Source organism: Calypte anna, chromosome 11 (genome assembly GCF_003957555.1).
Source record: "Calypte anna isolate BGI_N300 chromosome 11, bCalAnn1_v1.p, whole genome shotgun sequence".
In the NCBI taxonomy this organism is placed as follows: domain Eukaryota; kingdom Metazoa; phylum Chordata; class Aves; order Apodiformes; family Trochilidae; genus Calypte; species Calypte anna.
The window spans coordinates 3,107,991-3,133,117 of record NC_044257.1 but is presented as its reverse complement, the minus strand read 5'-3'; the positions used below and the strand labels follow the sequence as shown (position 1 = coordinate 3,133,117).

Here is a 25,127-nt window from a genome sequence, read left to right as displayed (position 1 = left end):
TTTAAAATTTATTTTTCACTGAGTTATTTTAAAAAAGAATGAAATGTTCTTTTAATAGCAGATTTCTGTGCCTTCCATAACTAGACTGTCAGGTTTTTGTGGAGCCTACTCCTCCTCAACCATCTCATGGCCTTTTGCAATGGTATCTCCTTTAAGTATTAATTCAGCTTTAATATTACCCAGTTCTCTTATTAATATTAATATTTAGAACAAGGCTGGGGTGGACGGGTAACATCATCTGCATTAAACAAACCAAGGCCAGAAAGCAAGGGAAAGAAAAGTTCTATCTTTAGATTGTTTTATTCAGTTCTTAGCGTTCTGATGGATACATTTTGAAATCAAGACTCTCCATCATTTTTAGCATTTGCCTGAACACTGGTCAATTACAATTGACAAATACTTGAAATTCTTGGAGATTTCTATGGAAAATTTTCTATGTATTTCTCCTATCTTTGGAAACAAAACTATCTGTTCTATACTTAAAAGAGGTGTAGTAATAAAAGTCAAATCTACAAGCCTTTCCTTAGTATAACGTAGAATTTAATTTAGCCAGAGGGTAGATATCCTTAGTTTTACTTGATCCAACTGCAATTCTTGTGCTCCTGAGAACTGGAGAAAATGACACAGCCCTCCTAGCCTGCTTGAAGACCACACGTAGTATCAGCAGAGAGGCAAGACAGTCATGTGTTATAAATGGTAGAACTCTGAACCTGTGCACTGTGGCATGTCTAGGTTAACCCACTCTGGCAGCCAGCATTCATCCTACTTTGTCAGTGCTTCAGCAGCAGAGAGACAGACTTGGGAACAAAACTGCCAGTCCCTGAAGTACATTAGAGAGACTAGATAGTTCTAAAGCAGATTCATGAATTTTTCAGCTACATTTTAACAATGTAACATTCCTCTTTGGTTTTCTATTTTTAACTGGAATTATGGTAATACACTGTGAGATTGCTGTTGTGGAGCTGAGATTTGCTGCTGTTCTAGTTTAGGTTATAAACTTCCATTTTTAGTCCTGTTCCTTTTTACTACCTAGTCATCTATTCTCAGTCTTTGGTAACTACATTATGAAGTCCCTAATATATTAAGGATGTAGGGGGGAGGGAAGAATAATGGGGAAGTAATGTTCCATTTTCAAAGTCAGCTTAAAGCTTCTTCAAGGGTAAAATGATGTAAAGATGTTGTATCTTTAAAAAAAAAAAGCACTTTAAAAGTTTAGCCATTTAAATCATCTTTTCATACGTGGCTGAGTGCAGTTTCACTTCCCTTCTACTGTAAATTTACACCTGGCAGTTGTGATGTCTGTGAGTATAAAATGAAGGGATCCAGCTGCTGATAGTGATGAACTACTAATGCTGTTCAAGAGATGTGCTGACTCACCTCTGTTCTGACCAATTACTATTTTTTCAGGTCTGACATTCACCTTCTTCAGTAAAACTTTAGGATTGGCTGTAGTAGGATTGGCCTCTCAGTTCTCTACCTATTACTGAGTGGTGCTAACAGGCAGCTTTTCATTTCTGCCGTGGAAATGGCTGCATTTCAGTGACAAGTGAAGGGATCCTTTAATGAGACTTGAATGCAATTATTTCCTGAGAAGCTGTTAAGTTTACATGGTTCTTTTGTGTCTTTCTGTTAGTGATTAATGTTCTGGACAGGTTTTGCTGCCTGGAATCCACCCACCTCTCAAGGCCTTTTGAGTCATGCCTTTCAGGCAGCCTACCAAGCCATCAGAACAGCTTTCTCTGTTTATAATAGCCTTAACCTATTCCAGCCCAGGTCTAGATGATGTTGCATACTGGATGCTATTTCACAACCCTGTTCACATCCCTTTTAGTGTGAATCTGGTCATTAACTGTACAGGCACTCCAAACTCACACTTCTCTAGCACCAGTTTCAGGTTCTACAAGCCTACACACAGTTGAAGCAGAACTCATCTCAGGACTGAATAAGATCAGTCTGTGTCTGAAATTCTGACCATGCAGTCAGGAGTAACTTCAGTGCTAAGCATCTTTAGGCAGTGATACCATGTAAGCTCCTGAAATAGCAAAGCTGCTGTATCCACCCCGTGGCAGCTTCCCCTCCTCTCAGTGCTGGTAACACAGCTGCTGTGGGACGCACTGCACTTGACTGGGGACCTGACCTAGCTGAAAAGTAACTTAAAAGGGTTTGGTTTATTGATGTTGTTGCTTTTAGTTTTGGGGTTTTTTGGGTGGTTTGGTTTTATTTTTTTTACTTGGTTTTCCCATCCTCTCCTGGATTTAAGTATATTATAAGCATAGGGGTCTGCTTAAAGTGCCACACAGTCAGGTGTGACACAGCCTGTCTCTTGGCTGAACTGAGGACTTTGGTTATGACTTGGAAACAATTTTTCCTTTTGACTAGGCTTTATATCTTGCACTTTAAAAGCTTGTAGTTTTGCTCATCTTCCTCCAGTTCCATGCCATTATATCCCATAGCACTTAACAATGCTGAGAACTGAGGTTTTAAAACCCTCCACTGCATGGGCTGCCCAGGGAAGTGGTGGATTCTCCGTCCCTGGAGATATTTAAAAAAAGACTGGATGTGGTACTCAGTGCCATGGTCTAGCAACCGCAACGGTGGTTCAAGGGTTGGACTCGATGATCTCTGAGGTCCCTTCCAACCCAGCCAATTCTATGATTCTATGATTCTATGATTCTATGATCTTTTAATTTCCTCTGACTAAGCCTGTCAGCTGCTTTGCTCACACACCATAGTGCTCCTTCTAGAGTCTTTTAGAGCAGGACAAAATAGTCTTCCTTATTCCCTACCTATCTACAGTTCTAACCAAAGCTGGGATTTCTCTTAAACATTTCCAAAGTAAATGGAAAGTGCAAACATGGTTATCCTATAATGAGCAAAGGTGAAGTATTTTATTTATGCTGGCTGAGGTTTCCCACATTGCCCTTTCATCCTCGCACAAAATTGGAAGCTGAAGGGAAATAGGAAAGAATTCAGAAATGCTGACTGCAGGAATCAGTCACAACACAATTATTCGCATTTTTCCAGGCCAGTTACTAAGGAACAGAGTGTAGAGCAATTAGAACAAATCTGTCTTCTCTGGTTAATCACTGGTGGCAGGCAATCAGATCAATGATTCTATCTCAACATTTAATTAGAGCTGAAAGCTAGAAGTTGAATGCTAGTGTTGGGAGGGAGTTTCTGTGTAGCTCTCTTCTGCTACTATTTACTGGTGCTGTTCTGAAATTTGTGCTCCCCTTACTGTGCTGGATTCAACTTTGGCTTCTCCTCTACTTAGATGTGTGATTAATTCAGTCATCAGCTATCTCCAAATCTATTAATCATTGGGAACTGGTAGGACTGAATCTCACTAGTAACTTTTGCCTACAGATACATGCAGTAAGCTGGATACTGTTACTTGGATATAAATCGCAGAAAACAGTTGTATTGAACTCATGTTAAAGGATCTAATTTTTTGTCATGGAAATGTAGCTCACTTCACTGCACACACTCCATGTGCACTGAAGTGCAATTACTTCTATGACCTCTAGTGGGGATAATCAGAGCTGCCAGACTCGCAAGTTCTGTACTTTAAAAAAAAAAAAAAATGGAAGTCATCTGCTCCTACAGTTCCAAGGCTACTATTTTTCTGTAGAGCTCTAAGGTTACCTGGTGTACAGTGCTTCTACAAAAGCTCAGCATTCTTACTAAGGGAGATGTATGTCACCATATAGTTAATGCCTTTTAGCATAAATAGCAATTCATGTTAACTCATGTTACAGGACAGCTCTGACAATATCTTCCTAGAATGTTTTTGCTGGTATCTTTTGTTTTTCTCGAGAGTTTTGTGCTGGGGAGGATGTTGCCTTAGTGTGTTTCTGTTAAGTGGGATTTCTGCATTCTTCACATTGGTCTGTTACAGGTTGCTGCCTGAATTTTATGCCCATATGGTAATGGATGCATTATTTTAACACTCCACCTAGTGAAGCTGTGATAAATGAGTAACTCGTCGAAAATGGGAAAAAAACCCGAAAAAAATCAAACTTCAGACAGATAGGGATGTAAAGGGCAGCCTTAGATAGTGAAGCAATTTACAGAATGGGGACTCTGTGGGGAACAATATCTTCCTGCATTCTTATCAGTAAGTACCATGCTTAAAAGTTAAGAGAAAATAAAGGCAGGCCGGAAAGAAGTACTGACCAAAGATGAAATTGGATAGAGTTATATGCTGCAAAATGAATAAGTTTTACCAGGAATGATAAAGCTATGGCTGTTCAGCTTCAAAAGGAAAAGTCTCAGGAAGGTTCTTATCAAAGTGTGTTAATACCTGATGGGAGGGTGTAAGGATGATGGAGGCAGATGCTCAGTACAGCCCAGTCACAGGACAAAATGCAGTGGGACAAAGTGAAATGCAAAAAATGCCATCTAAACCCAGGAAAACTTTTTTAATCGAAAGGGTGACTAAGAACTGGACAAGTTAAAAAGATGTCATGGAGGCTCCAGCCATGGAGATACTCAGAGCCTAATCAGACACAGGCCTGAGCAACCTGCTGTAGGTGTCTCTGCTTGAACCAGGGGGGTTGGACTAGATGATCTCTAGAGCTCCCTTTGAAGCTCATGCTTTCTGTGAATCTGTAATTTTGTCTGTCTCTTCAGTTAAGCAGAATGTGTATGTTAGTCACGCACACCTTTTGTGGCCAGTGTCACCTGCTTGAGGCTGTATTTATTCCATGTGACCTATTTCTTGTGCTTTTGCCTAGCTATGTCTGCTGCAGCAAGGGGTTTTCCCAAGAACACGTTGGTCTGGATTTGTGTCAAGCTCTGTGATTAGGGTACTGTGTGAACTTGAGATGCAAGTAACTATAAACTGTAGGTTTGTAATGTTCTGAATTGGCATATCAAGGGTGAAACAAGCAAGATTATAACTGTTAACTACAGATACAGTGAAAATGCAAAGAAAAGGAGAAGACAGTATGGTGAACAATTAATTCTAGAATAGGTCTCTTCCTTTCTGTATATCAAGCTTTTGCTGTAATCATTTTAAGAGAACCAGTAGTTAATTTTTTCTTAGACTTAATGGCATCTAATGTGGTTGAAATTAAGTGTGTTTAGTTGCTACAACTAAAGGGCTGGTTAATGTCAGATGGTTTCACAAACAAGAAATACTTGGAAATTGATCAATCTCAAACTTTTCATCTCACTCCTATAAAACAGAGGCATGTCCTCTGCATGTATTGCTTAGTATAACTTCCCTGAAACTAGTGAAAAGGATCTGGTTTTTTATTTCTGAAATAATGCCCACCTAAAGCTGTAACTACACGTACTTTTAAATATATGAAAAAATACTTCTAGTGTATTTAGAAAGCGAAGTAAATCAATTTTAAAGTAAATTAAGCAAAGCAAAGTAAATCAAGTGGTTTAGCCCAGAAGATGTTCAGTTTTTTTGAAGTAGAATTTCAACTCTGAACTCCTGATTATAAATGTAGTGTATCAGATCATCCTCCTGCTGTTGCTAAAAACACTGTCATTTTGGCTGATTGTCTGCAGCACAGATGCTTTGTCTTCTTATTTCTTCAGATCAATCCTATTACAACTGATTCCAGAACAAGATAATTAAATAATGAAAAAGTGTGATTCCTAATAAAGTCTGTAATAGGTTAAGCACCATGTACTGTGTATGCTATTAGCCCCACCATTATTTATCTTGCAACCTTTTTCTTAGGATGTCTAGCAGTAGATTAACAACTAGTATGTGGCAGAGTAATATCCTAAAAGGAGTTTTTATTTCTTGTTTTAATTATTGTCCAATTGTTGTTTTAGTTATATGTCCAAAGGAGGGCAACTAGGCTGGTGAAGGGACTCGAGCACAGATCATATGAGGAGAGGCTGAGGGAGCTGGGGGTGTTCAGCCTGGAGAAGAGGAGGCTCAGAGGAGACCTCATCACTCTCTACAACTCCCTGAAAGGAGGTTGGAGCCGGGGGGGGTTGGTCTCTTTTCCCAGGCAACTCTCAGCAAGACAAGAGGGCACGGTCTCAAGTTGTGCCAGGGGAGGTTTAGGTTGGATATTAGAAAGAATTTCTTTATGGAGAGAGTGCTCAGACATTGGAATGGGCTGCCCAGGGAAGTAGTGGATTCTCCATCCCTGGAGATATTTAAAAAGAGACTGGATGTGGCACTCTGTGCCACGGGCTGGGAACCACATGGTTCAAGGGATCAAGGGTTGGACTTGATGATTTCAGAGGTCCCTTCCAACCCCACCAATTCTATGATTCTATGATTTAAATGCTTGTTTGCTTGCTTCAGGAGATACTACTGTTCGATGTGAGCAACTGGATATGCTTCAAGATTGGCTGTCTGAATTCAGAAAATCTACCTCCTCCTCCAGTACAGCCAATCCAGAGGAGCTGGTGGCTTTTGATGTAATCTGTGGAGATCTCAACTTTGATAACTGCTCCTCTGGTGAGTTAAGCTTTTCCTTATCTTGGTGTCTACTTATTGCGAAAAAAAGGATTATACCAGTATATTAAGCTGTGACTGGCTTTTGCAAGGAATGACTTCATTGGTACAGAATCTTTTAAAACAGATATTCTCCTTGAGATGAGCCAAGGAGAGAAACTCGTGTTTAAGATCTCTGATGAGTTAAGTAAGCATGATGGTTTATTTAAGGCATAAAGGGCAATAACTTGTAATTTGTGGTCTGATTTGGACAGATGCAGTGCGTTAGCTTCACCTGAATTAAGTACACAGTTATTGTCTAATGAAAGACATGTATGTTACAAGATTTTTGTAGAGAGTCAGAGGTAAATTGATCCAGTTAAAAAATAAATTGAAAGTGCCAAAGCCCAGACACAGCAGAATAATGCTGCAGAGAGAAGTAAATATTGCTAAATCATTCTTGGGAAAAAGTACTGATGCTGAGTACTTATGGTTTTTTATTTTAAAAATGTTTAGGTTTTTTCTATACTTGGTTGCTGAGGATACTAAAAGAAGAACTGAACAAACCCCTAAGTAGAGGGTGGTGAGTTTGTAGAGATGGTAGTGTTTTCCAGATAGAAATATTATGCAGAGCAGCTTGTTTATCCTCTGTATTCCTGCCCCGTACAGCTCAGGCATCCAACAGAGCTCCTCACTGGCTACATGTGGTGGCAGAGAACTGGTGTGGGAGCTGGGAAATGGTTTATCAGTACTCAGTGTCCTAAAAAGCTGAGGGCTGAGCCTAAGCTAAGTATTGAGATACAAAGAGTATGAGGCAGGTTCAATGATAGGGGCTTGTCAGAGGAATTTAATCTGTGCTAGTGTTTTGGTGACCTTAGGCTGCAGTATCCCAAGGGATTCAGCAACATAGACAAGAATCTGTGGCCTAAAAGCTGATTTAATCCAATACATCTCAGCAGGTAGCTGAGGTTGATAAAGAAAGCAGTAGCAATAATGAAAAATAATGATCCATAATGTCATGCATTGTAATAGAAGATGTTTTAGTAAAGTTGTGGAAACAACTCTAGAATAGTAACTGTCACATGCAGAGAAAAATGAGTTAGAAGCAAGTTAGTTGTAGAAGAGTCTTGTGTATAGATAGGGGAGGTAGGAAAGGCAGGAAGGAGCTTCTCTATATTCAGTGTTTACCTAATAAGACAAATATGTAACTAGAGTCATGTTAGAATGCCTTTAATGCTGTAGATCATACCCCAAGAACATTATCAACTGCCTGTCCTTTCTCTTACCTATTATAGCTCAGAAAACATTCAGTGAACTTTTCCAATGCATGGAAAGCACAAGCTTTTTTTTCTTCATACTTACTGAGATGTATATATGTACCCACAAACAGCCACTTACATTGCCACTCTGACGTCAGCCCAACTCTCCATCATGTGATCTATCTCAATGCCAGCCTAAGGAGATATGTTGGAAAATCTTCACTTTACAGCTAGGAACTACCAAAAATAGCTTTCAGAGGAAGAATGTAATAAAGCATTGTTATTAGCAACCATTTGTTGTAAATTGTAATCAAGACAAGATACTGTTGTGCAGTAAAGGTACTACTGAACTAGTTCCAATCCACCCTACATTTGTGTATCCTGAGAAGGAAGGAAGACTTCCCATTTCTGTTGTGGAAGAACACCCAGTTGTCCACAGGTTTACAACATATAACTGATGTATGTTTTCTTGGGTCTTGTTCTTTCTCTGCAGAGGATAAGTTGGAACAACAGCATTCTCTGTTTACACACTACAAAGACCCATGTCGAATTGGTCCTGGGGAGGATAAACCATGGGCAATTGGTAAGATCTTTGCTGGCTACCATGGTATGAGGATCTTCTTGTCTTTCACTCCCATGACAGCTGTAACCAGCAGGATTTTAGGCTAACAGGCAGTAAGACTGTGGTAGAGTTTTATAAACTTAACAGTGTCTTGTTCAAGTATAATTAAGATCCAGAGATCTCAGAGTTCAGTACACATTCTAAAACTTATCCATCAAGCTACTTGAATGCCTTCCCACACCTACTGTATTTTTAAAATAATCCCTAGATTACCTGGGGTGGCGGGGGAAGCCAAATTATTGTTTCTGTATTTTCTGCATGCAGTGAAAGCCTGCAGCTTTTGAAGAGAATGTTCCATTTGCTATTCTAGAAATACTGCAAGTGAAGATGTAGCAGCAATTCAACAACACTATGAATTTGTAGTTATTTCATGGAGCTCAAAGATCGATTCCAGAGAGGCAAGTCACAGGAGGTATTCTGCAACAGTCACTTCTCCCTTTCTGTTCACAGGTACTTTGTTGGATCCTGAAGGATTATATGATGATGAAGTGTGCACTCCAGATAACCTACAGAAGTATGCAGCTCCTAATCCTCCCACTTGCTTTACACAATTCCTTAAAAAGCCAGTTCACTGCTTGCTGTTTATTTAACATGTCACAAATTGAAGGGTGTTTTATAGACTATAAAAAAAAAAACAAAAAACAAACACCCCAAACATTTTTTTTCTGCTCAGGGATACTTGTGGAAGAGGGAGAAAAAAAGGAAGGAGAAGTGGGTGCTTCTTTTAAGTCTAACAATTAGATTCAGTGAGTAAAAAGATGAAAACAACTGCAGTCCGTTGTTTTTTTGTATCTACAGTTGTCCTAGTGGAACAGGCCCATAGGAGAAGAACCTCAGACCACCACCAAAAAGAGATGTGAGCAGCTTGTCTGCAAGTCCTTCTGCAGGCAGACAAGGCCATGACCACAGAAGGACAGACAAGAGGAAATTTTACTTTTCAAATAAAAAGCCCATTAAGACACCGCCTTCAACCTAAGAACTAATTATGCATGATAGAAAGCCTGCAGAATTCAATACACCTAAAAAACCTCACAAATGTAAAGAATTGAAGAGCACATCAGACATAACTAGGAATGTGACTTATCATCTACCAGTGATTCTAGTGCACCATTACTTTTAAGGACTTTGATAACTTAACAGGTATCTTTAGTTTGAGCTAGTGGCCTTAGGAGAAATAAAAAAAAAAAACTTAACTTGCAGAAATGTTAAGATAAATTTATTGAATACTTGTACTGTTGGTTAAATAATATGCTACTGGAAAGAAATTAATAAGCTTTGTACTTTTTCAAGCAGCACTAAATGAAGGTGATAATCCCTGTTTGTGCCTTCTCTACCTCAAAGGCTAGTTTCATGAATAAATCATCATCATAACCCATCTCTAAAAGATGTTATAGCTGCTCTTTACAAAAATATACTAAAGAAGTAAAGGTTACTCAGTTATTGTGTCTGAGCAGGTGCTTCAGTTAACACACATCACACATAATGGAGAGGGTATATCATATAGACACAGTTTTGGCATTTTTACTCACTAAACACAGTACATTGCATAGTATAGATGGACAATTAATTGGATGTATAAGGTAAGGCTACCCCTGGAAGTCTTCCCTAGATCAGTTTTTGAACCAAGGGTTTCCTGGAAAGCAAAAATAAGGTTATTTGGCCTGGTAATTGAGTTTGTAGATTCAAATCTGTATGTTAGTGTTACATTCTATTTTATGATGCCAGGAACAGGCTTGGAGTGCATTAAAAAAATAAATTTAAACCAAACAAAACTCACAACAACCAAAAAACCCCACAAAAACTGAACAACAAAATAACTCCTATGTTTCCAGGCAGCCTTTTGAGACAATCTGTCTCCGAATTAATTTTGAGGTATTTTTTTTTATTCCCTGAAAAATTACTTTTTTTTAGCAATTGATTTCCACTGCCAAAAATGTGACTGATAAGGAGTCATCAAATGAATAATAAAGACTTAAAAGAATATTACTTGCATTACCAGTATGTATGTACAGCAACTCAAGTATGGGATAACTGAAAAAAACTCAAAGTGTTGGTTACAGAATATATGGAAGAGTTTTTAGGTTCTACTGAATATGGCTTTCAGTTTTCTGCAGTACATTGTAATTCTCTTAACCTGATGAAAACCCCCTCTATTGGACTGGAATTTCCACCAGGCTCATGGAGACTTACAGGGTCCATTATGTAGACACACATATATACCACAGAAACCATCACTTCCAGGAGAGGCCAAGAGAGCCTGTCCTCCCATCTCTGCAAGGGACTGGTAAACAAAAAATTGGCAGTAAATTCAGTAAAAATTAAAGCCATTAATGGAATCTGGGCTGTAAAGACTTTTAAATGTCAAATAGCACATAAGTTGTGGAGTACTTTCCAGCTAACAAGTATCATTCATATACACAGCAAAAGAGGGTACAGCCTAAACTTTATCCATTCTAAATTCCTTCAGTAATAAACCTTGATCAAGCTTTACATACATTCAAAACAAACATTTAAATTGGCAATATAAACTATCCAGGGAATTACTTCTTCATCAGCACTCTTCTCTAGTTTATAAATAAAATTAAGTAGTTCGCAGTAAATTAGGCCACAAAAGCAGCAGAACAACTAGTTCTTAACTATCTCTTTAATGGGAAGTACAGCATATGTAAAACATCAGGCTAGAAGAACATACTTGGTACAAATAAGGAGCAAGTAATTTATAACTAGAGAGCAATTAATAAGCTAGATGTGACAATCTGGGCCTTGCTGCAGTGCTGGAAGCCACACAAGGCTTCATGAAATGCACACACAATCTCACAAAGATGATTGTCACCTTCAAGCAAAGCACTGGGAGCCCATTTTCATCTCTAAAGCCTGAACGGAGTCTGGCAAAGAAGAGCACATTACAGCACAGCTAAGAAACAAGATTTCAATGCCAGTTTTACCAGTCTCCAGTGCTGGACACTGGTTCACAATTCTGGGCAACAGGCTGTACCACCACTAAGAAGTGTCTTTACTTGGATGCTTCTTGCCTAAGTGTGAGATGGTCCCTCAAGCTTTATGATGAAGTTTTGCTTTATGACATACATGCCTTACATACACTGCTCTTCCTGGTCCTTTGTTCACTGCAGCTACAGTCCGAACTGCAAACAAGCCATCAGCCAGAGAGTTGTATGAAAGAATTTTCATACTTAAAATACATTTGAGCTATTTAGGATTGCAAATCTTTCAAGGAAAAAATAAAGTTGCAATTACTTTTTATCCTCTTTTTCTTTGTGTCCTCTGAATTAAGAGAGCCTGACAAAATTCAGGTTTAGTTGTGCAACATGGTCACAATTTTTTATGTTCATTTAACTGTTAGTGTGACATCACCACCTGTCCAGTATTTGTGTCTATTTCCTGCAGAGACAAACAGCAAATCCATGCTTAGAAAGTGGTTCAAGTTTAATCAGAAGTAGATGCATGCACATTTACAAGTAGTTTTTCCCATGTATTTGAAATCAACATTTCCATTCCATGAGCATTTGAGTGCAGGTTCAGTTAATACCCAATGTTCTCACACTTTTTTAAAAGATGTAACTGAAGCTAAAACAAATGCATCTTTTAAATAAATGCAAATCAGGGTGAGTCTTTTGCAGTAATACTGCAGTGTTAATAAGCAGTTTCTTCTACTTCATTATTTAATTAGCTTTGCCAAATATAAATAAATTTTTGAAAGAGGTCAGTCCCATCAAAGAGCTTGCTTTCTTGAACATAGAAAAAAAAATTCAGGAAGTGAATAATTTGCAGTAACTCTTTGCAGAATCAGCTTGCAAATGGGGTGCAGACAGTAAGCTAATTTAATGTGGATTATGAGACAATAGTCTAAAACTGGATAATATATAAAAGAAAGCTCATTTCATAAATTGGTTACAATAAACTCTGAGAATCTTCAATACCTCACAAAGTCGAAAGGGCATTAAGAGAACTTCTGATTAAATAACTATATCACCAGAATTTTGTCATTGTTATATTTTTAAGGCACAAAGTATTTCTTGTATTTATCAACTGACCCAAATTTAAGAGATTACAACACTACTGAGATCTAATCAACTGCAGCAAGTGCTGTGTCCTCTCTGCCACAGTTCAGATCTTCCAACGAGACAAAAATTTTAAAAGAAACCATTTGAATCTCAAAATCAAAATACATCACAAGAGTCTGGTGTTTGTCTCATTTTATCTTCATTCTCTACTCACATACATGCATTGAAAAAATACCTAAAATCAACTCCATAAAAGCTATCCAAAGTTAAGTCTTAAAAACTGGGTGATCAAAAGTATCTTATTTTTTTCCAAGGTGAAATTGCAAGCTTTGTACCTGCTAGGACCCAAGTTCATGGCTCAGTGTTTCCCCTGTGACAGTTGATGATGTAGCTTAATGGCATAATCAACTCTTACAAGGGAAACTACAGAACCCTGAGCTCAGGTTTAGGCAGGTAAGTAAAGGAAAATTATTTTTAAGGAGGTGGTTTTGAAAGTAGTTTGTGTTTTGTGCCAGACAGCAAAACCAAGCCTGATCCTCTCAGCACAGTTACATGCAAACCAGCAGCCATTGCACTTGTTGGTTACTGGACAAGTTCACCAGTGCAGCACCAGTGATGCCAAATCTGCCATGAGGCTTTAAGAGCACTGTCAGCAGCTACTACAGCCTAATACTGGCAAACACATTTAGAAGAGGATGTGCTTCACAAGTTTAACAGTCCTTTTGGACAGGCATTACCATTACCAGGGTTTTGGAGAGAATCTAGTGTAATGCATGAAAGGACAGGGCAAACACTTAAAGCACTTGTTTTGTTTTTCAATGAAACAGGGTGCTGGAAAGTGAAGAAGGAAGGAAAGGATACTTAGTGTATCCCACCAGCAAGAACCATGGTTCCAGTCAAAAGGGGAGGAAGGCATCACTGAAAGGAAATGGGAGGAGGATTGATTATATGCTCTATACTGAAGAAGGTCTCTACCTGGAGTGGAAAGTGGTGAGTTTCAGAGTTGAGAAAAAAAGCCACAACTAAAATAACTTGTCTGGATGGCACTGCAGTCTCTTCTTAGGTTTAAATTCATACTCCCAGGAGAACTTGCTCTTTTGCTGTTTTCTACTTCTGCATGCAAGTACCCAGTTTGAAACCACCTTAAACAAATTTAAGATGAGTTTAGGGATTCTGGCAGCATAGCATATGCAACCAACCAACCAAGCTTGTTTTCTTTCCTTATTTTTTTGCCAGACTAAGTATTTTGCCTGATACTTAATCTTTTCAAGTGTCTGGATATTCTTTCATTATGCCATGAAAACCCACCTAAATTACAAATTACAGACAGAGGCTGACACAAGCCAGCCTGGATGAGAACTTATGGTGCAGTGTCTGCTTCCTCTACTTACTTACCATAAATCACAGAAGAAGAGCAGGCAAAAGAACAGTTCAGCATAGCTTAGTGCATGATACCTCATAAAAAGAATAAAAGCTACGTCCTAGTGTGTGGTATCACAGTTCAGTTTTCCAATCCTTCTGTCTTATTTTTGTTTTCTGTCTGCAGGAAGTGGAAGAGTTCAGCTTTATTACCCAGTTAGCAGGCCTAACAGACCACCTACCAGTAGCAATAACAGAAAGATGACCCTTAAAACAGATCAGCTTTGAGAGATTAGAATGTTATTGATATAATGGAAAATGTTAATGATATTAAGAAAATATCAGAGGATAAGAACAAGCTGTTCTGGTGCCACGTTAGGAAAGATGAACAGACCTGACCTGGGCTACTCCCAGAATGTACCAGTGATGGTGGATATAAAAAGAAACGGAAAGGTTGTGGCCAGAAGCCACTGTCAGTAGTTGCTCAGTCAACAAGGCAGGCCTGTACTACTAACGAACCAAGATGGAAAAACCAGTGCCATTCTTACTAACAATAATAGCACAATTTAGTTTGTAATTAGTCTGTGAATTAGTGCTGCTCAATGGTTTTTTGCATCATTTCTTTGTATAACTAAGAAGCTAAAGCTTTTTTTCTTTTTTTAGCCTGTTAAAATTGTAGTAGCGTGCTTGCATCAGTAGCATGCGCCCGCACTGCATGCCACTCTGAGATAAACTAGTAAGGTACCATGGGGAATATCAGAATGGAAACGAGTTAAAAAAAATCAGATACCAGCCAAGGGAAGGCATTCTGGGACTGGCAAACCTCTCACTAAGGATTGACCTTCAAACAAACTTTTCAGTTTGCAGACCAGGAGCTTCCTGTCTGATTTAAGGAGCAGTAAATACTTGGAATTAAGATGTAAAAACACAGTCTACCTTTATTCTAACTGTGTTCCTTTTGAAATCATGAAGTATTTTTTTCTGAATGATGACTCCAGAATTGGGCCTTCAGCTTTCTAAGCGCAACTTATTCCCTTAAAAAGAAATATAGTTCCCCTATAATGTCTTTTCTATCTTTCCCATACATGGGGTAGTTCTGAATTACGATATGGGATGATATGTATGTTAAAGTAGAGTGAATAGATTCCTGTAGTAGCATTGGTAACACCAGAGCCATCATTCTGCCTTTGTTAGAAAGAGAGTAAAATAGCTTGTAAAATGCATGCTAGATATAGAAAAAGTGTCAGTGACATTTTGAGAGAAAAAGTGTAGAACAGTGCAAGATTGATAAGGCAGGATAATCTAACAATTTTCCAAAGGAATCAGTATACTTGAAGGGAAAGTGTAGGGGTCTTCTCACCCAACTTGAATGATCTTTCCACTGCAACTCTTTCAATGTGGGGCTCCCCTCTGCCATCTTATCCCCATGCCCTGACCTACCTAGCCCCTGTAACTTTAACAAAAAGAAATAAAAGCTGTGAATCAGGTTCATAACAAGACAGGATATTTTTAGGCATTTAAATACAGAAGGGTTTGTGTTGCTGGGAGAACAATGAGATCCCTTGCCTGTTAACAGATACTTAGTTTCTTCTGCCTACTTCCTGTTCAGTTTTTCTGTTATTTCTGCTTCCATTACAGATTCCCTGTGTTAAAAAGATTAAAGTTAATCTAATACTTACTTACTCCATTAAGTAAACTGTTTTAGTTATGCTGGCTACAAACTCCTGAAGAAGCTCTTATTTTAGTTTAGTTTACACCTGCTAGGCATTATCTTGAGTTAAATCAAAATATATTTATGTTAGAAATCCCCTTCTGCACAGCCTTTGGTACAGGCTTAATTAGCTACAGCAAACACACACCTTTTAGTTATATCAGCCTGATATTCAAAGTATAGAAACTCATAAAAGTATTGGACTCACAGTATTGACTAATTCCAAGTAGGTATAGGCCACTTCCCACACTCTCCCGCTACAGCAGGTCTTGACATGTTTTATGCCTCACTTTCCAGTCCTGGCATCCCTTCAGCAGAGACTGCCTCTTAAAAGTGTACTGTGCCAAACCACGGGGCAGGATGCAAGTGTACCCCATGGGGACTCAAAAGTGGAACCACACTCAATTCCCCTTTTTGATAAAATTAGAAATCCAAGTTTATAGCATCAGAGATTTCAGTGTACTTTCCAAGTGCACCACCAATTTCCCACTTTGTATGTTTCTCTTTATACAGAGGGTGCACATGTGTGCAATGTGTTTTTCTGATTTCGTATCTCTCCACCCAATTCAGAAAGACTTGTACCTGAAACAGTGCTTTTAATCCTATTTTCTACCTTGCTTGTATTTTATTAACCTTTTTTAAAAACCCAAACAGTATCAGTAGCAATTTGTGAGCTGTCCAGCAGCTGTTTCTCAGTAGTAAGATTAAATATAAGGTACAGTATTTTTAATAGCTTTCCTAACAATGTAAAGTACAATTTGATATCAACTTCACTAAGTATCAGTTGCAGGAGCTGAGTTTGACACTGTGTGGGATACAATCATAAAACTACTGCCAGACAATGTTACATTCACAGTAAACCTAACATGGTATAAATTACTTTTAAATCAGTTCTGTGGCTTTATGCTGACTGAAAAACAAGCACTTTTGTCAACTTTTTGAGAAATATTTTTTCAGGTTTGAAGTAACCTGTTTTAGATTTTGATGGTCTTAGTTTCTCAGAGATCAAGAAATGGGTAGTTGTAAAACAGTCTCTTTAAACAATACACATACTAATCAGTCTATATAGTAATTACTAACTTAACTGTCTTAAGGATCTAACTGTGCAAGAGAATGAAGCTGGGAGGTATGGCATTGTGGCACCACTGTACAGATGCTCCTTGATTTTTTGCATTGATCCTGTGCCTTCTGATGCCTTGGTATGCGTGCAGGAGTTGGGGAGTGTGTGTACCAGCAAACTGCAACCAACAGGCTTTCCTTTCCAGAGGGGGTAACATCCTGGAGAAAAGTAGTTCTGTACACACCACTACCACCACAGTTCCACATACTGTCTCACAAAGAATCATTCAGACAATGCCTGTACCTACAGGACATCTATCATTACAAGCCTTAGACAGAGACTATGTAAAAAAAAAAGTATTTTTAAATAAAAAAAAAAAAAAAAAAAAAAAAGAAAAAAAAAAAAAAAAAAAAGGTGGAAGGCGGGGGGGAAGGCAAGACACAGCCAGGAAATGAAACCCTGGATTGCTTTTTCAGGTGTCAGTCCCACTTTGCTTAAGGATAGTATGACCCAGGTTATTAGTACAATGGTATTTATAAGAAATTTGTGTTAAGTTTCTGCACTATGCTTACCCTACTTTATACAGGAATTTCAGGCATCTTCAACATGTGGACCCTAATGCTTTTCTTGGTTTAATCACTGCCACTCAGCAAGGATACTGCCAATGAAGTATCATCTGTTTTTACAAAAGCAGGTAGCATCTTCTGTTTCTCATGTTCAATTTGTAATTTACAACAGCACTTCTAGAACAAGTGAACGAAAGACACCAACAAGGACACAAAACTAAGAAATTGTAGAAGTTTCAAAGATATCAGGTCCTGACAAAGTTTATCTAGATCAATTAAAAAATACAGCCTACAGCAAACAGTACATAGGCTCTCGGGCAGATTCAGATCCAGTTAATCTGTGTACACTGTCTGAGGGACAGGTGATCCACCTGCTTTGCACCACAGCTCAGCAACCGAGGCACAGTGTAGCACTGCCTAGGGTGCAGCTCTGTGATTTGTGTAAAAGTTTCTGTAACTGAAGTGATGGCCAGCTAGTTTTATTCCATCATGATCTGGATGCTTAATAGAGGGGCTCTAAAGCAACCAGCAAAAACTGTACCACACACTGGTGATAAGAGATCTGAGGGGTGGCCTGCTGTACAGAAAACCCCAGGAAAGCTGTTTGGTGTAGCATGCTTACCCATCTTGTGCCAGTAGTATGACAAGGCTTTGTCCCAGAAGCACTCTCTGGCTAGACCCCTCAGTCCTATTTGTTGGGTAAGGCAGTAAGATTTAAGGAACTTAGAATTCCAGTATGGAATTTACTATTTTTTTTTCATAGTGTTTGTTTGGTGGTCCAGATTAAACAAATCTGACTGTCCCTAGTTTGGTCTCTCAGCTACCCTGGAATCATGCAGCAGCACATCAATGTCAGCACATATCATCAACTCAGAAACGAAGAATTTTTACCTCCTGGCACTATAGGATGACAACAGAAACACAATTCAAGCACTTTGAAAAACTCCCAATTTTATCATCCATTACAATGAGGGTAAAATTGTTACTGAAGGTCTCATTTTTTTCCATGCCATCCTGTTTTAAATATAATCTTGATGCTTTTAAAGACTTGTATTATTGCTAAAAGTTAGAAGTCCTGTAAGAAGAATAACCTTTTTTATTTCAATGATTTTTCGGTATTGTATCCTTCTGGAACCTAATGTTTTTATATGGTAAGCACACACCTTCTGACATTTTGTTATAAATGTATTAAAAAAAAATTTAAATATTTTCATTGGTTTTCTTTGCCTGCAAGAAAACCACAATCTCAGACCTGATAAAAACAAGGTATTTTGAACAGCAGGGAGGATTTTTTGTCTTTTATTGGTGCTGAAAGGAATAACTGGTTGATGCAAACAAGGTAATAAAATGTCAAGGCTCAAATGATTCTGTGCTTTTTCTGGTTTTGTGATCTGGAGTCTGATGGCACTAACAGAAAACTGACTTGAAGGTGCAGTCTGGTGGGGGCGCACAGTGAGTATGTTCTCACTGTGCTGTGCCTGCTCCAGTGAATCTATAGAATATAAGAGGTGAAGGAAATAGGTGCTTTTAAGCCACCCTCCACTACTCAGACACCACCCTGCACAGATGCAGTCCCCTTGCTTCTCAAGGTGCACAGTCTTCTCCACTGCTGTACAGGTGACTTTTGTTTGCATTCTGATGCAACCACAGTATTGTACTCGTGCAGTCCAGACTTCCTTTTGTGGTGGTGGATCCTCAGTATGTGCCTCTCCTGCCCTACCTGACCTGTTTGTGTTGTTGCCGTTTGCCTTATGCAAGTGGCTCAGAAACTGCTGTAGAACCAACAAGGTAAAACAGATATTTCTTGGACAGTTTGCCACTTCCAAATATTCACTAAGAACAAGTAGAGAAAATTATAACTCCTTCCTGCTCCCTCTGCCCCCATGTATCTAGTGAAGTTTATTATGAACTCTTGCGCCCAGCTGCCTGCTGGTCAGCACTGTAACTGCAGTGCCATCTGTCTCTGGCTACTGTACAAATACTCTTGGCAAAGCTCCTATTAAAATACAACCCTCTCTGTTCCACTGACATTCCTGACCAACAGTGCTGCTGAAGCCATTATTCTTCTAGCCCTTTTCTTTGACTATTTGAAACTCTGATGTACCCCATTCTCCCTTGCTGCAGCACATTCAAGTCACTCATCTGCATTTTTATTATTTCAACAGACATGCCCTTACCCACTACCACTGTTTTTTACTTAATCCAGATTTCCCATCTACCACTTTCTTTTTTCTTCCACACTGGCTCTGACATTTAGGCAAGGCTCCAAGCAGCCATTTGTGAAGTCAGTGATGGGGCTTGCTACAAAGACTGGCAGGAAAACAACAATCCTCTTTCTTGTCCTTTACATAATGGCATATTGAACAACTGCTCCTTACAACCACTAGATGTGAATGGGAAGATGTGCACATTAATCATAGCTACAATTAGAAGAAAAAGGGACAAGAAAAAATATATCTAAGGAATAGCTACACATTGAGTCTGTGAACCCAAAAAGATCACGGACAATCTCATCAATGTTTAATCCGAGCCTTTTACTAATTCCTTTTCCCCTCCTCCCTGGCCCTCTACAAACCCCTTTATAGACCCGAGGAACATCTCTCACTATTGCAAATCACATGAACTGAGGTTGTACTCAGCCCGCAAGTGCTGCAGTGCCAATGCTGCACCATCGTCTCTCACACTGCTAAAGGTTTCTCCAACCTCTGAACCCAATCCACCTGCCCCTCACCTCTTGTGATGTCCTCTCACCCTCCTCCTGTCTGACCCACAGACTTTTAGGGGCAGAAGACTGTGTCACTATCCTGTCTTTTACACAGCACTCAGCACAATATTGCCAAGGAAAGCAGTTCCTAGGCACCAAGAACCATCTGAACAGTAAAAAGAAAGATATTAACTGTAGTTGAAAAATGCTACAGCCTTACTGTGTGCTTTAACGGATGTGGTGATTAAATATAATCACATAAAATAAAAGGACAATTCCCCATGTTCCTATTACATACTACCTTTAGCTAGGTTTTGTGTCTGTAAAATTTGCATAATTCCCTAGAAAACAGTAACTGCTTCCTCTGTTCTTCCTGGAAATGTGCACAGGCTGATGCTTCACCTTACCTCACTCACTATACAAGCATCTTGTACTCACCAACACAAGCCTGCATGGTCTGCACCCCTGCCAAGCCCTCTCTTTTCCTTTTGTAAGTACATGTTTGATGTCTCCAAAGCCAAAACAGAACAACTCCAGACTGCTTCAAGTGCCACTGCACAGTTTGGAAAGCCAAGTGCATCAGAACATCCCTTATCTGTATAAACACTACAACAATGCCCTAAAGCCTCTTTGATGAAGTAGTTTTCACTGTTACACCACATGTCACAACAGTTTTTTTGCAAAGCTCTGCTAAAGCTCCTCAAGCCATGGCAGTGTGTGTCCAAAGCACCCAGAAGCCTTGAAAGTCCCACTCCTATTTACAAGCGTTTGACTCTCCCAGTAACAAGATGCGTCAAGCCTGATGAGCTCAACAGAGACCTTAATGTGCTCCTGAATGCTGTCCTGTCATAAGCACCCCCAGTATTGATATCTGACCACTTTCAACCCAGCTAAAATGGAATTTGCCTCACAGATACACACATTAAACACTGCATTAGCTGTAATTGACATAAATCCTTCTGCCTTAATGATAGAAAATGGAGGATGATGGCCAAGACACTGCAGTGTCACACCTCAGAAACACAGCTGCCTGTAGAAAGGATTAATACACTTGGAAAGCTGGGGGACATTCCCTGTACATTCAACCCATAAGCTGCGAGTCCAAAAGTACCTAGCAGAAAGACTCTGAGTTCAGGATGCAACTATGACAAGAACTACTCTATTCCACAACAGTACTTCTATAAGTTTAAAATTCTGGATTGTACTGTAAAAACAACTGAGGGGGATTCCAACACTGCCACAGCATTGCAGAGGCAACCTCTGGACACTTCGGTGTTTGAAAGAAGCAATATGGAAGCTTAGAATATGACATGACCCAAGGGTAGCATATTGGGAATGGATTTCACTGCACGGAAAGGAAAGAGAGGAGCATGATGTAATTAGGTACCTTAGTTCTCATTAAACATGTTCGTGAACTTCTAAATTAGCAGAAGACTGTCAGCTGGAATACCATGGTCCTGCTGCAGGTGAGGCAACATCCTCACTATCTTCTCAGATCTAACTAGGTGTAACTGTTACCTTCTTTGTGCTTGGCTGCAACAGGTTCTTCAGTATCTTTCAAATGCCAATCCAGAAGTTTGACTACTCAGCAAAATTCAGCTAGATCTTTCTCAACCACTAGAAACTTCTCCTGAAGTCAACTGCCATGCTACCACCAGCTTCAGCAAAGCCAACACTGCGTGTTTTATATTGCTTAGTATGGACCTTCAGGATATCAAGGAACAAGAGGCCATTGCAAGGTCTGCAGTACACCAACTGAAAAAAATCCTAGGCCCAGCATGGTGCCAAGCACTATGCTAAATATATTTCTAATGAAAGGCATATCACACAAGACAAACTCATTCTCAGTACGCAGCCTAGTCCATTATCTCAGCCCCAAAATAGTATTGTTATGAAACAGGTATTTAAACTCTATTTTCTAGTACTCCTTGGTTACATATAATTTCTCTTTTCCACATTTGCCAAGAAAGCTATTTATAGACACAGCAAACTCAGACTTTTAACAAAATATGTCTTGTATTCCATAATAAGCACATAAGGACTTCATGCTGTGGCTACTTCATTAGTTACTTGAGTGGTCTTGGAACTCTGTGGTGCACACAAATGAACGGTGCTTACTGTGGTGAGATTCCCCTTACCCACAGCTGTCCTTGAGTGTCCTTACACCTCACTGCAAAAACCTCAGCCTCACCATTCTGCAGCTGTGGGTTCCAATGTTAGAGAAAATTAGAAGCTGTAAATGTAGCATTTATTATACACCAACAGCAAGAAATGCTGAGTCTGGTTAAATACTGGGCAGTGGCTCCACACCCAGTGTAAGAAGCCACTGTCCAGACCTGGATTCCCAGGGGCTGACAATTAGAAGGTTTCTGACCACATGACCAGAAAAGTTCAAAACCAGCTTCCAAATGACCACACTGGAATGCAGAACAAACAAACAAACAAAAATTCCTCTCCAAAACCTCACTGGTTTTAAAATTGATGTTTGATGTACTTTTAAAGAGAGATTATATGCATGAGTCCAAATACAGGATGTGACTATACAGAGCAAGCCAGAAGAACCCACACAGTCCAGTGCTTGGTTTGAAGACAGAGGAAAAGTACAGAATTTCTTTTGCTTCTGAGCAACGATCATTTACACATGCAAACAGAGTTACCTGTTTAGGACCTTCAGTTTATTGTTTTAAAAAAAATTATATTTTTATCCAATGTTTAAACATGGACAGAACTGACTCTTCAGGTATGAATAGCTCCCTGTCAAGGCTCTACATAGGAAGACTATACTAAAAGCTCCTATCCAGCATGGGGAGGCACAGGGGAATAGAAAAAAAGAAATAAAGGGAGGAGATACTCAATCTACAGACATACCATAAAGATATAAGAGCACTTTAAAAGGAAAAAAAAACCTACCAAAACCTCAACACAAGCAATAAAAAAACTTAACATAAGAAAGACTCATTGGCCTTTACTTGGGAAACATTCTACAGTATGTACACTGCTGACTAGTTTTGTTTCCGAGAAGCATGACTACACCCTGCCTTGACTTTCAGAGATGCTTTTTTATTAAATCTTGTTTTAAATATAATTATTTGATTAGCTGTTGCTCAGCCAACCCAAGGAATGCAAATACAGGCTGCCTCAGAAAAAGTCATAGCTCTCAGCTTTTAAGGGGAGGTAAACAATGGAGCAGTGTATCTAGATCCCAGCTAGAGGCAGCCATGCAAGCAGAATATTCTCCCCAGAAGCAAAAGGATACAGGCATCAGCATCCAAGAAAGCAGCAGAAAGCTGGCAGTGGATATAAGGCATTGCATCGATCTGAACAGATCATCTCCTGTGAGAAAATACCTTCATTCATTCAGGCAGACTACAGGGCTTAGCTGACTGGCAGAGTGACAAATACAAAAATGGCAGCATTCTAAATGGGGACACATTCATAGAATCATAGAATCATAGAATTAGCCAGGTTGGAAGGGACCTCAGAGATCATCTAGTCCAACCCTTGACCCACCGGAGCAGTTGCTAGACCACGGCACTGAGTGCCACATCCAGTCTTTTTTTAAATGTCTCCAGGGACGGAGAATCTACCACCTCACCGGGCAGTCCATTCCATAGCCTAATCACCCTCTCCGTGAAGAAATTCTTTCTAATATCTAACCTAAACCTCCCCTGGCACAACTTAAGACTGTGTCCTCTTGTCTTGTTGAAGGTCGTCTGTGAAAAGAGTCCAGTTCCCACCTCGCTACAGCCTCCTTTCAGGTAGTTGTAGACAGCAATGAGGTCTCCCCTGAGCCTCCTCTTCTTCAGGCTGAACAGCCCCAGCTCTCTCAGCCTCTCCTCATAGGGCCTGTGCTCGAGTCCCTTCACCAGCCTGGTTGCCCTCCTTTGGACCTGTTCCAGGACCTCTACATCCTTCTTAAACTGAGGGCCCAGAACTGGACACAGTACTCGAGGTGTGGCCTAACCAGCGCTGAGTACAGGGGAAGAATCACCTCCCTGGACCTGCTGGTGACGCTGTTTCTGATACAGGCCAGGATGCCATTGGCCTTCTTGGCCACCTGGGCACACTGCTGGCTCATGTTCAGTTTCTTGTCAATGTAGACTCCCAGGTCCCTTTCTGCCTGGCTGCTCTCCAGCCACTCTGTCCCCAGCCTGTAGCGCTGCATGGGGTTGTTGTGGCCAAAGTGCAGGACCCGGCACTTGGCCTTGTTGAACCTCATCCCGTTGGAATCGGCCCAGCTCTCTAGTCTGTCCAGGTCCCTCTGCAGAGCCCTCCTGCCTTCGAGTTGGTCCACGCTTCCTCCCAGCTTGGTGTCATCTGCGAATTTGCTGATGATGGACTCAATCCCTTCATCTAAGTCGTCAATAAAGATATTAAACAGAACTGGGCCCAATACTGATCCCTGGGGGACACCACTAGTGACCGGCCGCCAACTGGATGCAGCCCCGTTCACCATCACTCTCTGGGCCCGGCCCTCCAGCCAGTTCCTAACCCAGCACAGGGTGCTCCTGTCCAAGCTGTGGGCTGACATCTTTTTCAGGAGAATGCTATGGGGGACGGTGTCAAAGGCTTTGCTGAAATCCAGGTAGACCACATCCACCGCCTTCCCCTCATCCACCAGACGGGTCACCTGATCATAAAAGGAGATCAGGTTGGTCAGGCAGGACCTGCCCTTCCTAAACCCGTGCTGGCTGGGTCTGATCCCTTGCCCATCATTCTGCCATCGAGGGAGGCTTCAAGGAAATATGGGCTAAAGAGCACTTTAAGGGACTGTGTTGTACACATACTAAAAACCTCCATTTGATACCTGATGACTGCCACAGTGGAACAAGGAACATGCTGCCAATAGCATCTATATATTAGCATATCTACAACAGATAATTAGGAGTTCAACTTTCCATAATGCAACCCCAACACTAACCTGATTCAGTAAGGACTGCTTAGATGATCTGAAGAGCTAGTGCCCCTCTGGGAAGGGAAATGCCACTTCCACCCCTACCTTGCTGTAAACATCAGATACAAACCACAGCCCAGCAGTGAAGGCATTATACATGAATACAGCCTAGAAGAGCTTCCAGCCCCTGACAAACACAATACATGCAAATTATGGAGAAATACTTTGTCAGGGTATACCCATGAAACCTGTGGAGCCAAGCACCTTGCAGTAACAGACATGAAGCCTATTTTGTATTGGAACATTAATACATAGTTGTACATGAATACATAGATTTTTCTCTGCCTTACTCCCTTTTTGGAGACTTTTTATGTGCATTGCAGGATACATGCCAAGGTAACAAAAGAGAAGATGAAAATGTAACATATAACATGGAAGTTGAGCTTAGGGTTCATTTATTCTGCTGTGCAACACAGAGGGAACTTTGCTGAGCACTAGTCAGTATTATTAAAAAAAAA

The 25,127-nt window shown here is 40.0% G+C and overlaps 1 protein-coding gene across 1 annotated transcript in view; it reads left to right on the top strand.

Moving 5' to 3' along the window:
* SMPD3 (sphingomyelin phosphodiesterase 3) overlaps positions 1-13,939 on the top strand; it is a 28,632-nt gene extending 14,693 nt beyond the window's left edge. Inside the window, exons 3-7 of the mRNA XM_008501283.2 lie at positions 6,281-6,436; positions 8,165-8,254; positions 8,744-8,807; positions 13,143-13,305; positions 13,862-13,939. Coding sequence (XP_008499505.2) covers positions 6,281-6,436; positions 8,165-8,254; positions 8,744-8,807; positions 13,143-13,305; positions 13,862-13,939 — 551 coding nt within the window. The remainder of the gene's footprint in view (positions 1-6,280; positions 6,437-8,164; positions 8,255-8,743; positions 8,808-13,142; positions 13,306-13,861) is intronic.
* Positions 13,940-25,127: the final 11,188 nt, after the last annotated feature.